At 45.3% G+C, this 15,564-nt stretch overlaps 1 protein-coding gene across 7 annotated transcripts in view; it reads right to left on the reverse strand.

Annotated features, from left to right (window-relative positions):
• Positions 1-385: 385 nt before the first annotated feature.
• Ppp1r12b (protein phosphatase 1 regulatory subunit 12B) overlaps positions 386-15,564 on the reverse strand; it is a 204,054-nt gene continuing 188,875 nt past the window's right edge. For 4 of the 7 annotated variants that reach the window (XM_026397105.2, XM_077802990.1, XM_026397108.2 and 1 more), the window contains one exon: positions 13,078-13,252. In XM_026397105.2, the coding sequence (XP_026252890.2) occupies positions 13,118-13,252 (135 nt within the window). In that variant the 3' untranslated portion in view covers positions 13,078-13,117. Of the gene's footprint in view, positions 7,772-13,077; positions 13,253-15,564 lie in introns of those variants that run through there. The other 3 variants (XM_026397107.2, XM_026397109.2, XM_026397114.2) reach the window with 1 other exon arrangement.

Raw genomic sequence — 15,564 nt, forward strand, 5'->3', positions numbered from 1 at the left:
GTGCCCAGAGACTTGCATGAGCCCAAACAAAGCCCCTCTTCTGTGGACACAGCCTGCCCAAGTATGACAGGTCAGTGTGCATGAGATGGGATCAGACCCTCGTCATGGGTGCTTTCTGCCTTTGAGGAAATAGCCCTGCTCTTGGTCACCTGAAACCCTGATGTCTTCTTACGGTTCTGCTGAACCTTCGATCTCGGCTTTTCCTGGGTCTGACACACTAAGGAAATACATTGGTGCTCTCAGAGATCTGTCCTTAGGGCTGGCCACTCACTTGTGGCTGTCCTGAGAAAAGACCTTCAAGTGGAGGGAGGTGTAGGAAGCTGGTGGGTGAGGCCCCCATGGGGAGGGGCATTGACAGATGTGACATTCTATCAGTCTCACTGCACAAAGTTAAAACACAGTTTTATTTACTCATTTATAAATACTGTTGTGTTTACAGGCATCATATAGATGTGAATATTATTATTACCAAACTTTCAAACACAGAATACTTAATGCTATATAATAACAACCAGTAAAACAAAATCATCCATATCTCAGGGTTGAAAGGCCACTCAAAATTGCATAAAAATACATTCAGTTCACAAAGCAAATCCGGCTTCCCCTCCTGAAATGGCCCCCTCCCCAGGTGTATTTACAACAGACTGAAGTTAATCCACACACCTCAGCTGAAGAACAGTTTACATCTGGTGTGGAAGTAAGGTGCGGAAGGAAGGGTGGAAAGAGTAAAGACACACGGTGCTGTCACTGAGGTGGGATCAGTGTGGAGACACCAGGGTGGTTCTTATGAGCTCTTTTCACCCCTGTCTGATCAAGGTCGGGGCAGAGGCAAGAAAAGAGGGAGAAAACCATAAAGTCAAAGCCTGAATCTGCACCACTCAATTGAGAAGAGGCCACATCTCTCCTAGAAGAGGGAGGCAAGGTGAAGCACACTCCTTCCCTCCTTGGGGAAGTCCGGCCTCTTTCAGGAACCAGCTGGGTGGTGTCCAACCTTTCGGGAGTTCAAGGGATGCTGGCTAGAAAAGGGTGTGCTTTGGATGGCTGTGTCTCCCTGAACCCTCCCGTGCCCCTGCAGCTTGCCGCCCAGTGTCCTTTTCCCCCCAATTTCTCTTCACCTGGCCCTCTGCACCAGAGGACAAGCTGAAGTCGGCTGGTCTTGGGGGAGGGACAGCAAGAGCAGGTGTACTTTGGGGGAGTCGAGCTCGTGCTGACCCTCACAAGTCCCTTGTTCAGGATTTGTGCTCTGTCCCAGGACCACACCAGAGGCTCTCACCAGGTTCCCCAGTTACATGCCTTCCCCGAATCCCCTATCCTGCAGGCAGAAGTGGGCTGAGCTGCGGCCGCCAGATGCACTGCCAGGCCCGTCCAGGTGTGCAGAGAAGACACTTTTGCCTTAAGCTGGAACCAGTCAGCTCTCTCAGGACAAAGATGGGATAAACCAGACATGCTACCTGGTCTCCTTGGCCAGGCTAGGGAGGAACCCTAAGGGTGACAAGGGGCCATTAGCACAGTCAGCAATCTTTGAAATGGGAACGGGGGTGGCAGAGGTGGCTGTTGGATGTGAAACTCCAGGAATCCTGGCTGATTAGGGAACACCTCTTTTTCTTAAGCACCATCAGGTCCATGTGAGAAAAGCAAAGAAAAAGAACATGGAGGAAGATGAAAGGGAGAGGAAGGGTGAAGTATGTTTACTGGAAGGACATAAGAGCATCCTGATGCCAACTTAAAGGCCACCCACATAAAATCTTATTGGCAGCATTAGGGGAAATTTTGGAGGAGAAATAACAAAATATCACTCTGGCAGATTCACAGTCCAAAATGATAAGCAGATGAGAGAAAAGTCCTTTGGGGAACTGGAAGGGAGGGGGAAAGGCCAAAAATATGAACTGATAGAATAATGTACTTGAATAAAATTGGTTTCTGAGTTCTCATTTCTAATCAAGAACATGCGAGACCTCATTTTGGAAGCTCTGAGCTAGCATGTACGTGTCTATGCACTCAGACTAGAAGAGGACCCTCAAATTGTCAAACCTTTGTAAGGAAGGCCAGACAGAACACGCATCAGTGCTGTGGTCTTTAGACACCCCTGCTTCTTATCAACTGTTCTTCCCCAGGAATTCTGCAGGCTTCCAGAGATTGGGTTGCAAGCCATTCCTCAGTTCAACTCTGACCCTCGACGTCCGCTCTTAAGAAGTGAGCGCATCTTCTTTCACTATGCTGCAGCTGGCTGCCAGGTCAAGAGTCTCTGCTGTTTTTTCTCAGATTTCAAAAAACACCTCATTCCTTAGTAGCTGTGGCAATGACTTCCTGGGATGTAGTGAAGTTGATCTATTTTTCCAATCTAATCAGAACATAGCGATCAATACCTGTCCCTGATAGGGTCTCCTCCTGAGCAGTGTCAATACCCATTAGGGAAGCTGATTAGAATCTCAGCTCAGCTGGAGGCTGAGGATAAAGTCACCAGCTCACGGCTCACGGCTCATTTCCACTCTGAAGCTTTGCTCCCTCCTTCCTTCCCTCCCAGTGCTTGCAACCTCTACCCTGCTCCACGTTCAAAGCCCTGCCCGTCTCTTTTCCAATGCTGCCTGGGGGCCACCTCCCCACCCAGGGTCCTTGCCCTTTCACTGGGCTCACACTAGACCCACAGGAGTCTTGCAAGAGCTGAGTGCTGCTCTGTGAAACATGGCAGTGTGGTTTGTAAACGCTTCTGACTTTGCTGGTCTCGTCTGCAGACCTGCTATAAAGGAAAGCCTGCCTTGAACAGAACCAGAACTTCCTACTTCTGAGAGACCAGAATCCAGAGGAGCTCAAAGGAACTAATATATATATATATATATATATATATATATATATATATATATATATATTTTTTTTTTTTTTTTACTGAGGAAAATTCCTTTGCTGTTGCAAGACAGAGTTCAAGACCAGGGACCAGCTGGTGCTAAGCAGCAATGCAATCAATTTGTCTCTCTGGGGCGAAGAGGCAGAGTAGGCCATGTCTGAGGAAGCTGAGGAAAGGTGGTTGAGGACCTGTGAAGCGGCAGCTCTCTTTCCTATTAAAACAATTTGTCTGAAGGCTGCCTACAACAAATTACTTTCTATCCATTTCCCTATGAGCTCCAATTTCCACCTCTGCAGGTTTTAATATTCTTACCAAAACATTAGGAGGGAAAGCAATTGCAGTACCACTCAATTATCCTTAATACCAAACTCGTTTTCCAGCAAGGATGAGAAGTCAGTCTTGACGTGCTGATGTTAAACAGTCTGAATTGGAACAAAACAAGAATTTTTGCTCTTGAATTTTTGAAGTTAAAAGAAAGAATTTTTGAAGCAGAAATTCCAAGTATAAGAAATGTTCTGTTCTTCCTAAGAATGAATAAATCACAGAATTTTAAGCCAAGAGAATTTAAAGGTAATCTTGCCCAAGGTCACACGGCTAATAGAAGAGCTGGCCCCAGGACTGATGTTCAGGTTCCTGGGGGTTTACCCTTTCATGTCGCCTATTCTCCCCTCACATCTGCCTCATTTACGGGGTCACAGGAATCCAAATCTTTGAGGGGGTCTGAACCTGCCTTAAAAATCAGAATGGTGAGAGATCTGGGCTTAGATTTGGGCAGGGACTACCTCTGACTGATGAGATTGTGTGCCAAGGTAAGTGCAGTGTGGGCATAAATGATGGGGTTCAGTGGCCCTGGTGGTATCCAGAAGAGAAGGACACTGGACTCCTGGTGATCCCTCACTGTTCAGCTGCAGTAGTGGCTCGCTTGCTGGGGCAGACAGGAACTCCCCCTTTCCATGGGCCTTGTTGCTGAACCTGTAGGCCTCCCTTTAAGGTGTGAAGTGGCTGGAAGCAGAATAACACAACACGTGGAACAGTCTTCTCTTCCCCAGGTGTCTGCTCACCCAGGCCCATCTCCTAAAGAGTGCCAACACTGTGGGAACCTTCTGTACAGTGGCCTGGCCAGAAACAACTGGCTTTTCTCTGAGAGGAGATGGTGTCTTTCTTTGGCTAAGAGATGCTGCAAAGTTGCCAGACATCCAGAGGCACAGCAAAGTGCATGGCTGAGGATTTCTCCTTCCTCATCTCTGAAATCAGTTAAATGCTCTTGGCGGAGAAGCAGCTGGTAGTTCACCCAGTCTTGTGTGGGATCCACAGCTATTAAGTAGGATTGTAGCCTCCTTGCTTCCTGGTAGAACTGTCAAATAAGCACATGCTTTGTTTGGGATAGGGAGAAGAGGTGAAATGTTCCAAACAGAGATATGAAACCCACCAGCGGCCTCGAGAGCATCAAATAAATGCATCTAGATCTCCTTAAACATGGAAAAGCACAGAAGAGAAATGCAAATATCCTGCAGCTGGATAGAGAGCAAGGGAGTCTCTAGGAGATAGCCAATGAGATTGGCCTAGTGGAGAATTGAGTGTTCCAAGGACACCTGGGACATGTCTGTTGTTCAGAATCGTTAGTAGCTGTACCCTGAGATATGCACAGCCTTATGCTAGAGATTAGGATGGGGCTGGAGTCATCACACCTGGGGCTTCTGAAAAGGACTGGGCTATCTGAAAAGGATCAGCAGCCTCTGAAAGACAAATAGGCAAACTTTAGCCAGAGAATCTCTGGAATCCTCAATCATTACTCCCAAAGGTGTGGCTTGGCTATTGAAAAATATCAAGTCAGTGGGAACAGAGGGTGTGAAGTTGAACTGAGAAATTCTCTTTTCCAGACAGTCTTGACAGTCTTCCTGTCAAGACTGAAGTGACAGAGCTGAGCCTCTCGCTGCTGGCCAGCCTGCTGCTACTCACTTAGCTTGAGCTGCTGGGGTGCTCATGAGTTCCCAATCCAGCAGGCAGGGATGCGAGGGCAGTGGAGACTGAGGAGACCAATAGTAGGTAACTTGCTACTAAAAGGCCTACACCCAGCACCTCGTATGGCTTCCAGTCAATACAGCTGTGATGAAAGGACGTTTTATTCTCTATAGGAGACCAGGATTCAGAATGTTATCTAATAAAATCAATGGCATAAGAACAATTGCCTGAAATAGTGAATTCAGGAAATTGTACCTTAGTGTGAACTATGGTTCACACTTTCTGAGTTCTTGGCCATAGAATCCAGTATTCCTGAGATTAAAAAGCTTGTAAACTTTTTGACACAAGGAAAACCTCCTGGCAAGAAGAGACCTTTGACATGAAAGGCTGCTGTAGAGCAGCGGGGGAGAGACACCAATTCAAGAGTTTTGAGAACCTGCCTCCAACACTTTAAAAGGCACAAAGGGATCTGAGGGAATTCTGCAATTCCTTTACTCGGTCTAAGGAACTGAGAAGAATAACAAATGTTTCCTAATAATCTGGTTTTCTTAAGAGGCAATCAGCTCCACTTCCTCCATATCCAAGAGGCACCAGGAGAATCAATTAGCCAATCCTTGTTGATTTCTCCCCCACCCCCTGAATGAAGAATATGCTTACAGTGGAAGATATGGCCCGTCTCACTCTAATCCAGCATTCCCTGAGAATTGAGCTTACAATGCCCCCATTATAACATAAAGTCCCAAGATAGGAGCAGCTTCTCCTGGAAAAAAAAGAAAGAAAAAAAAAGAGGCAGGAACAGAAGAGAGAATCTTATATACTCTAAAAGTGAGGTTCTGCCAGAGGAGGCATGGCTACTATTCTGGAACTGTTCCTGAATTATAGATTTTGAGTAAAGAGCATGGGCATTTCAGAGGACTATCGAGAACACCATTAACACTTTCAGAAGACAATGACAGACAGAGGTAGCACAGACTGCTCTCAGCACTGAGTATCACTGGCAACCCTACAATGAGGCTCTAAGTGACCTGCACACTCAAGGTGAACCAAGGGATGCAACTCCTCCAAAAAGCAAATACTATATGCCTTAATTGTCTCATGGAGAACTAATGATTGAACTGTGCGCTGGGGTTATGGAGTACTCTGTGAAGGTCTGGGCAAGATATCTTAAAAGGCTGTTTTGTCTAAAGCAGGATGGACAAGATGACAGGTATGAAAAGCATGTCACATAAGGAGTGACTGAAAAGACTAGGGCAGTGTGGGTTTGACGTCAGGTGAAGAAGAGACCACCATCCACACGGATCTGAAGTGCTGTCACTTCAAGGAGCTATGAAGGGTAGACAAGGCCTACAGGCAGACTTCAGCTGGTCTTAGGAGAAACTCTGGTTATTAGAGTTGCTCAAACCTCAAGTAGTAAATGCACAGCCACCAGAGGCTATCTAACTATGGGTCAACGCTGTGGTAGCAGGGGTCCCTGTGACACAAAAATGGAAAGCTAGACCAAATGACCTCTGGGCCTTGCCACTCTAAAATTCCATGACCCTCATCATGCGTTGAAAGGACTTCTTCCCTTTAAACCTCATCAAGCAACCATGTCTCCTGATAACTTCTAAGAAAGCAAATATCTCTTCCCTCAATCTAACCACCAGAAACAATCCAAACCACCACTATTCTCACAGCACAGTGGAACACTGTCTTCTCTGTCGTCATGTTTCAGTGTCCTCAGATACTTTCCTTTCACCAAATACGTATTTCAACTTCCATCCTCTGCCCAGCTCCCAACAGTCTGCCCTCCCCACCTTACAGGTCTTCTTGCAATGACTTCATATCTCATTTGCAAGAGGCACCAGGTGAAGAGAGGAAAACTCCCTCATCAAAGAGAGATCAGGCAGAATGGGGTATCTACTTTTCTGATAAGGAATAAGATTTTCTAATAAGAGCTATTTTCTAATAAGGAGCCCCAATTTTCTAATAAGAAAAACCATTTTTCAGGGGAAAGATAAGTGGGAGATGTGAATAGCAGGCTGACACTTCTGCCATGGTCTCACTTTTATAGACAGGGCTCATGAAGCCACCCCAAAGCACCAGAGTCATGATTTTCTAGTCTCCAGAGTAATGATCTTCCACAATGGTCAAAACAAAACAAAACAAAACAAACAAAAAACCAAGGTCGAGTGCTCTGGAGGCAAGGGTGTAGGAGAGAAAGAACGAAAGGATAGAAGGTAGAGGAATAAGTGAGGCCAGGGCCATCAGTGCCTTGGATAAAGGTTAGGCATGAGGGAGGAAGAGGGGTTAAGACTAGTCAGGAATGGCTCTGGGTTGCTGAGGAAAAAATATAAGTCAGTTCCTGAGAGGTGAAGAACAGAGAGCTTCAGTACGGTCACTGTCCCCTGGACTCCAAAGAAACATAGCTCCAGAGGCTGATGATTAATTCCACATCCTGCCATTTCTCTTGGCACCCCAGACAGGAACCTGGAGTGGTACCACAAGACTCACTTATATTAAAGGATACTGGGTCAGCATAAAGGCTAGGCATGTCTTATGTGTTTGGACCAAATCCAATGTGGACAAAGTAGGAGAGCAGCAGGAAGCTTGGGTCCATAGCTGAGCTTGGTGTGCTCCGTGGGGCCTTTTCCAGATGGCTCCAATGATCACAATCATGCTTCAATTAAAACTGTCATAAAACTTGGGGTGAGGGTGTGGGTGTGGGAGGAACAGGGCATTGAGAGTGCAGAGAAAATGTACAGTGCAGAGGATGTGACTGAAGAGGGTCAGAGAGAAGTGTCCTTCCTTCCACCAAAACATTCACTTCTTTTGGCTGGAAGGCAATGGCTGGAAATGAGGGGCAGGGCAGCAGATGCCTTCCCACACCTGGAGCCTTGTCTATTTGGACAGTTTGCTGATCACTCTGATGAGGGCGCCATTTTCATCTTTCAGCCTCTGGTTGTCAGATTTCAGTTCTGTTAACACCTGTAGGTGACAGAGCGAAAAGTGTGTTAGAACCTGGCGCAACTGCTTCCCCTACCCTCCTGACCAGGCACGGCTGGCAGGGGAGCAGGGCCTTCTGAGAATGTGCATGTAATGAGCTGTCATCCCCCCTTCTCCCAGAAACAAAGTTCCATTGACTCTTCCTACTTACTCAGTTGGTGGTGTTCCTATTTAGAGATCGAAGCCCCTCACCTTTTGAGCTGGCAGATTAGTAACACAGGCTCACGTTCCACACTAGATATCCTTTTACTCTAGTGAGTCAATGGCTATTTTCAATTATTCCTTGAACTCACCTCTAGTCTAGATAAACTGGAGAGTGCCAAAGTAGGCTAATGAGGACATAGGGAAGGAATTCAGAAAGGAGTTGTTGGTGATCCAAAAGAGTTAAATGAGGACACTGCTTCACAGCCAGTGAAAAACAAGAATGCAGGCTGAGGGACAGAACTTGCCTTTTCTGCCATGTGCACAAGATGATTTAACGGCCCTCCTTCCACCAAATCTCAATGGTCATAATACACTTACCCACTTTCAATCACTAAAACCCAGGGAACTCACAGATGTGGTCACACAGCTGCAAGACACAGTGGACACTAGGCACACAGTGGACACTAGGCATACTCTCCACCGATAGTTATCAAGAAAAACCTAGAGGCCTTAGAGCAGTTTTAGGAGATAGTGTTATAATTCCAGGAAACAGATGCTTATAGAGAGATAGAGGCGGTGGCGATTCAATTCTATTAATTCTACTATCTTGGAAGTTTGCCCATCTTGTGGAACAAAGGAAAAAGTAAGCTCCAGCTTAGATATCCAAGTCTTTATTATGTCATCAAAGCACTTTGATAAATACGTTATGCATTAGAAACAGCCTAATGGACTGTTGATAAAGGTAGTTTTATGTGTGGGCCTCACTAATAGCAAGATTTAGGTTGGAGGGTAAGTACCTCTTTGCCAGGGAGGCTACAGAAATTGACATCTTTGCTGTCAGTGCAGATGTTGCAGGATTATCAGTCATTTAAACCTAAAGGACCCCTGTGGCAGGCAACACCCTCAGAAACAGGTGGCCTGGGCCCAGGTGTTATGAGACCTATTAGTTCTAGCGCTTGCCTCTGCTATGACCACTTAGGGATCTAACTTTCCCTCAGCTTTGCAGGGAGGCAGGCTACTTACACAAAGTCCACCTGTGCAAGAACAGACCTGTAGCATACACGCATAAACAACTAAAAAAAAAAAAAAAGACCTTGTAACGGGAACAAAAAGAAAACCCCAAGGATCTCCGAGGTGGGAGGCAGTGTGCTGTTGGGCCTCACTAGGGCCTCGTGAATCTGAGATACACTTCTATTCTTATTTCTACAAATGAGGGAACGAAGAGTTCATAACTAGACCAAGGCGTCAGGCTACTTAAGTGGCATAGCTGATATTGGTCTCAGGTGTGCCCAGCTTCAAAGACCATTCTTTCATTACAGGTGGAGGCAGGGGTGGGAAAACCCCAAACCCCAGGAACCGCCTCAGTCTGGAAACAGAGCCCAGCATAGCCTTCGCCATTAATGATCTGTATTACTTTAGGCAAACCACGTCTCTGCATTTCCATTTTTGTGTGTATAAACCATTCTACTCCCTCAGAAGGTAGGGACGTGGTGAGGCCCACAGGAGGTGAGAGTATGGGGGTGTGTGGACATCTAGAATGTGCTTTTGGATACTGAGTATTCCTGGGCCACTAGGAGTTTGCCCATGAATATGGGAGGGTGGGCAAACAGTCTATAGGCCTTACATAGATGACTTTCATTCAGAAAATGTCAAAGGAAAGTTCCAGACCTTTGACCCTGCCTTTCTTCCCTCTAACTTAACCAGGAAGGCTCTGGCTGCCTCCTCATGCCTCCATCCCTGCAGGTGTACCCATCAGAATCCAGTGCTCAGAAACTCATCTTAATCAGAGTTTCAGAAAACAGCCCAGGGTGGCCTCACAGTGTTTCACCTTCCCATCTCTTTCCTATGTCCCATCCTGTGGACTGCAGGCTGGATGAGACTATGAAAACCATATTTCCATGACAGGACTCCACAGGCGGGAAGAAGCTATACATGGCAGTGGATTACAGTTCAGTGCCTAGTGTCTCGTCCAATCAGAACTGAGTTGCCTTTTTTTTTTTTTTAATGTACAAACAATTCATTGAGCTTTGGTGATTTATTTCTACATTAAGAACTCAATTCCTTGGGAAAAAAAATTGAACAAGGCAATTTCACAGCTGCAACATGCTACAATTGATATCTTAAGGGATTGTCAAAAAGTACAAGAGGAATGTAGAAATTGAGGGGGGGGGGAAGCCTCATAAACCTCACTCTCAAAAGAGAGAAGGGGAAATGAACGTGTTATCTGATATTTTCTTGAAGTTAAAGAATGATTAAATAAGAACATATGTGAAAGCACTATATGAGAATGTTAACAAAGCTTTCTCATTTTAACTCTCTGAACCTCAGCTTCATAATTTCTTGATTTCTAGCTTACCACAGTTTGAGGTACAGAAAGTTGGACAAATAAGTACGGATTTCCTCAAATATTACTTCTTATAGCCTACTGAGAAAAGTGTTAAAGAGAAAGGGGACAGGGGGCCTGCAATTTCAGATAGCTCCAGGGCAAGGCTGGCTGAAGCCAAGAGGGTTTCAGATCAGTCTTGCCTCAATTTCTTTGTTTCCAATTACATGGGAGGTGGGAAGGGAATCCTCCCTTTTATTTTGTTAGTATTTAACTCAACTATGAGTTAAATACTTTTATTTTGTTAGTAAGTGGCTTGCACTACATGCTGAGGTAAGTTTTCTCCAGGGACTACTATTAAAAAAAACCCAACCAACCAACCAACCAGCCAAACAAACAAAGAAAAGGGCAGGGTGAAAAATCTCTCGATCACACTGCCAGTTTGGCTTAGTTATCTCATTTTTCCTTCTAGTGGGGGTCAGCAAGGTTTTTCTGTAAACATCTCAGGGTCTGCAGGCCACACAGTCTCTGTTGCTGTAGCACAAAAGCAGCCCCAGACATAATAATATTACATAAACAAAAGAGCATGGCTTGGTTCCAGTAAAACTTTATTTTTGGACATTAAAATTTGAATTCCATGTAATTGCATGTGTTATGAAATACTCTCCTTTTGATTTCTTTTTTGGCTATTGGTAGGCTCATGGGCCATAGGAGTGGGTCACAGTTTGCAATCCGTTCTATAGAAGGTCATGTACCAGGCATGGCATTCCTTACAGTAGGCAGAATCTTGGCAGGGAAATGTTCTTTGAAAGTTAACCTTTCACAGGGAAGTTGGAGTGCTGAGAAGGCAGAAGTCTGTCCCTCATCCCTCAGCTGCAGTACTGGGTACTGTAGTTGCTTAATAGATCCTTCTTACATGTTTTGGCCATATGCTTAACAAACAGCCAAAACTTTGTGCCAAATAAGCAGACAGTTCCAATCACAGAGCGAAGAACATGGACTCTGAAACCTACCATAGGTAATGTGAATTTTGGTTCTACCACTAACTCTCTGAGCGACCTTGGACTCATAATCTGTGACTGTATTTTTTAAAAAATATGTATAATAATTCTGAGGATTCAATGAGAAAAAGCATATAAAGCACTCAGCATAAGCCCTAACTGACTTTATCATGGTTATTAACCACTGAAAGGATGAGATCTAATTTTTCCCATATCCTATACTGTCTTGCAACAAAGAGGGGGAAAATAACTGGGACATCTTTTGGGGGTCTCTACTTTGTCCCAAGTTGAATTTTCCAGGAATCTGTGTGCGCACAAGTATGTGTGCATGCACACTGGGGATTAATTGAACCTAGGGCCTTATACATACTAAGTATGTGCTTTACAACTGAGCTAAATCCCTAGTCCCTTTTCCAGGAATCTGGAGGCTAATTTTAAAGCATGGAGGTAGGCAGGCCTAACAGTGGCTGCTCACTGCCAGCCCATGGTAGCACTTCCCTTTCAATTTTCTTTCAGCCTGTGATAGCATCTGCAGCAGGATATTAGCTCAGCCCTTATGGTAATTTGGGTGCTTCAGTTCTAGTGGATATTAGTTGCCAGCTACTGACCCTGAAGGCAAAAGCAAATAGGCAGGAAAAAAAAAAAAAAAAAAGGCCCTGGTCAGGACTAATTAGATTGTTGCTGAAAATTAAAAACTCATTTCAGGGTAGTGGTGACCCCATCACACTATCTTGGGATGAGAAAACAAGCTGTCTATGAGCTTGTCTTTCAGATCCACAGCCAGGGGAAGGCTCCAGCTTGCCAAACACATTTTTTTGTTCTCAGTTGAAAATAAATCCCTGCTCTCTGCTCCACTGCCTGTCATCTCCTTGCAAAGCCAGCCCTATTAGGGAGGGTCTTGCTATTTGAGGGTCTCATTTATATAGACTGCGTTCTGCCTCAGCCCACACTCAGGGTGGGGAGGGACACATCTCTAGGGCTCAGATTTGTGATAGGGATGAAAAATGCCTCCCAAGGAGGGAGAAGAAAGCAAAGACTATTGCAGAAGGAGGCAAAGGATGCTATTCAGTTCTGCTCTGGTGGTGGGATGCATGATGTTTTTGCTGGTAGCAGAGCTGGGCCAGAATGGCTCTAGCCATTGGTTCTAGTCCTCTCTGCCTATGCTGTCATATGCAAGGATTTAATTCTGCCTGGAATTTAAATGGCTGTGGTTCTCAACCCTAGTTGAACAAAAGAATCAACAGTAGAGCTTTGAAAAAAAAAAATACTGAAGTCTGGGTCTCAACCCAAACCATTGATTCTTTGGAGAGGGCCCAGGCACTGGCATATGGCAACAGCTTCCAGGTGGGTCTAACGTGCAGGCAGGATTGAGAGCTCTTGTCCTTTATTACCCCAGACCCAACCATTATATGGAGTCTACAACTATCCCCAATTGATGTAGGGGACCAAGTTGCAGTTGACTGGGAAAGATCTATCTCAGTTTGGGAATGACCCCACCAAAGAAATATATGTGCACGAATGTACACAGGTATAGGCATACCACACGTGTGCACATTTATGTGTAACTGAGTTAGAAAATACATATTCAGTATCTAGGAGAAGGACAAGTAATGTAGTTATCTTACTAAGTGTACGCTGGCCCATGTGAGTCTACCCACCGCCTCCCTCGACCTATGCTGTTATTTCCCATTCTAAGGTCTCAGTCCTGGCTCCCTCCACCTCCAGATGACCAAGCTTTACAGGAACCTGCACAGAGGCTCTTATGGAGGGAATAAGCACAGGGCTTCTGGAACCAACAAGAAGAGTAAACCTGCCTGGAGTAGTGGAGGAGGGAAGTGAGGTGGAGAGGAAGGGCAAGAACTAGAGCTCCTGGGTGTCCGAGGACTCGATGGACTCCGAGAGTCTGGCCACCACTCGGGTCAGGGCCCTGTTCTCAGCCTGCAGTTGCTCGTTCATCTGCTTCAAGGTTTGAATCTGTTTTAGCTGGTGGAGATTCTGCAGAGAGTGAGACACGGAGGGGAAAGACAGACAAGACAGAAAGAGACAAGACAGACCAGAGGAGAAAAAAGTAGGACAAAGAAACCATGTGACTTTTTGTTTTTGTTTTTAGTTTTCATGCTAGAAAGGAAATGAGAGAGGCAGGAGCAATGAGAGCAAGTCATGTATGTTGGTTGAGGGAGGGTGGAGAAAAGCACCAGAGAGGGGAGAGCTATGTCTGCGATTCATGGCTGAGGCCTAAGTGCGCTGATGGTTGGCCATATGGATACAACTGGACACTTGAAATGCATATCTGGATCACTTTTGAGAATGACAGTCCACCAAGTAGCTTGGGGCCTTCTGAACCAAAATCATAGGCTGAGCCACAGCCTCAGGGACCCTCCATGTCACTGTCAAACTAAGGACTTGGTGTGTTCCTAAATCCAGCTGCTGCCCTTTTCTTTCTCTCTCATTTCATCTTCTCTCCATACTTCCCATTTGTTTTCTTTCTGGATTCTTTCCTTACTTCATTTTTCTTTTTAATTTTAAAAAACAAAACAAGGAAAACAAGAGAGGGGTCTGTTATTGAACCGCTTTCTGTATATGGCATGTACTGTTTAGCAGGATGAAATGACACATAGTGAAATAATAAACAACTGTCAGCGCTCTAACCTGCTTTGGAGGAAGCTTCCTTGGCCTTCCTTGGCCTCTGCATTCTAGGATCCCAGAGCTGCTGACCTTCCTCTGACCTGATATATGATTATATGCATCACTAAGTTCATAGCTAACTGTGTTCCCTCTGTCAGAGTTAATGCTGAGGCTGGGAGCTGCTTAAAGGTGTTCACAAAAAGAGTCATACACTGGAAGTTTCTGCACATAAAAGTGGAGAAATCATAAATGTCCAAATGATAATGGAAGTGGCTGGGCCAATTCCAGCCCTTACTGTCTGTCAGTGTTGTAAATGGAATAGAACAACCAGCCCATGGGTATTTTTCTTAAAACCCTGTAAGGACTTAAAGACTTCAATAAATGAGACTATATTACGGGCCTGCCTACTCTGCTCCATGTCCTTCCTAAGTGATCATTTGCACTGACCCTGAAACTGAGGCCATCAGCTTTTGGGGAGGAGGGGAATGACTTTGTTATGCAAATGGAGTTTCATGGATGAGGACAGACAATTCTGGGTTACAAAGATGACAAAAAGATCACCAGGTATTAGAGAAATGTTTCCCACACCCACACAATGAGAAGGACAGAAATGAAAGATTAGTGGAGTAAAAGTTTGGGAGTAAAGCAGAAAATGAAAGGTAGTATGAGGGGAAAAACAGTGAAAAGGAAAAACAAGCAGAGACAAATCACTGAATATCCCTTTCCCTCCAAAGGGAGAATAACCATCTTGCAAAGAGGTAGGGTAGCCAAGCAATTCCATGGAGCCACTGGACAGGAGGGACTGGGCAACCCTCTTTGCCCACTGTAAGCATCTCAGTCATGAAGGGGACAGAGGAGGGAGATCATGGTGCAGCACATGGAAAAGTTTAAAGAGATGGGCAGGGACCAAATTTAAGAACCAATGGAAAGTCCCTGGCTCTCACCCTTCACTGGTGTTGACACTGGACCAAGCTTTCAACACAATCATTAGCATTATATGAAGTGGTCCTTGCCTCCCAGAGAATATTAAAGACATGAACTATGAAGGTGACTCAATCTAACATGTGAAAACAAGCAGACTGAAGTAGAAGAATTTGCAAGTTAGCAGCGTGAGAGAGGCAGGAAACACTGGTGGAATGTTCTACAGAAAGCGGGCTATAGAAAGCATGTTCTATAGAACATGGCAAGAAGACTGGGAAGAGTGCAGGGCATAGAGCAGAGTGGACAAGGGCACAGCTGAAGGGTGGGTCGGCGAGTGATGTTTCCAAAATAAGCAAAGTAAAAATCCCAGGACCAATCTAAAAGGAGATTGGTTGATGGGCCTCTGTCATGCAAGGATCTGGGAAAAGAAGGGCAGAAGGTCTAGCAAGGAGGCTGATGCTGAATGGAGGATGCAGTAGAAAAGTAATGAGATCAGATGAGGGAACATCCCAGGACCAAGTGCAAGTCTAGCACAGCTTACACTGACATACACGTCTGTCAGAAGCTGGCCTGTAATCCTGCTCCAGCCCAGGATCTGGGTGGGGTTTCTCCTGGGGAGAATTTATGAATACTTACCTTTCTAGGTAAAGGCCAGAGGGGCACAACCCAACTCACAACTACAGAGCCCACATACATCTGGGTGAGCCAATCTCATGGTTCCCCATTTCACCTGGCCTTTGTATTTTACTTGCTAGAGTCAG

This window comes from Urocitellus parryii, chromosome 9 (genome assembly GCF_045843805.1).
Source record: "Urocitellus parryii isolate mUroPar1 chromosome 9, mUroPar1.hap1, whole genome shotgun sequence".
Lineage (NCBI taxonomy): Eukaryota > Metazoa > Chordata > Mammalia > Rodentia > Sciuridae > Urocitellus > Urocitellus parryii.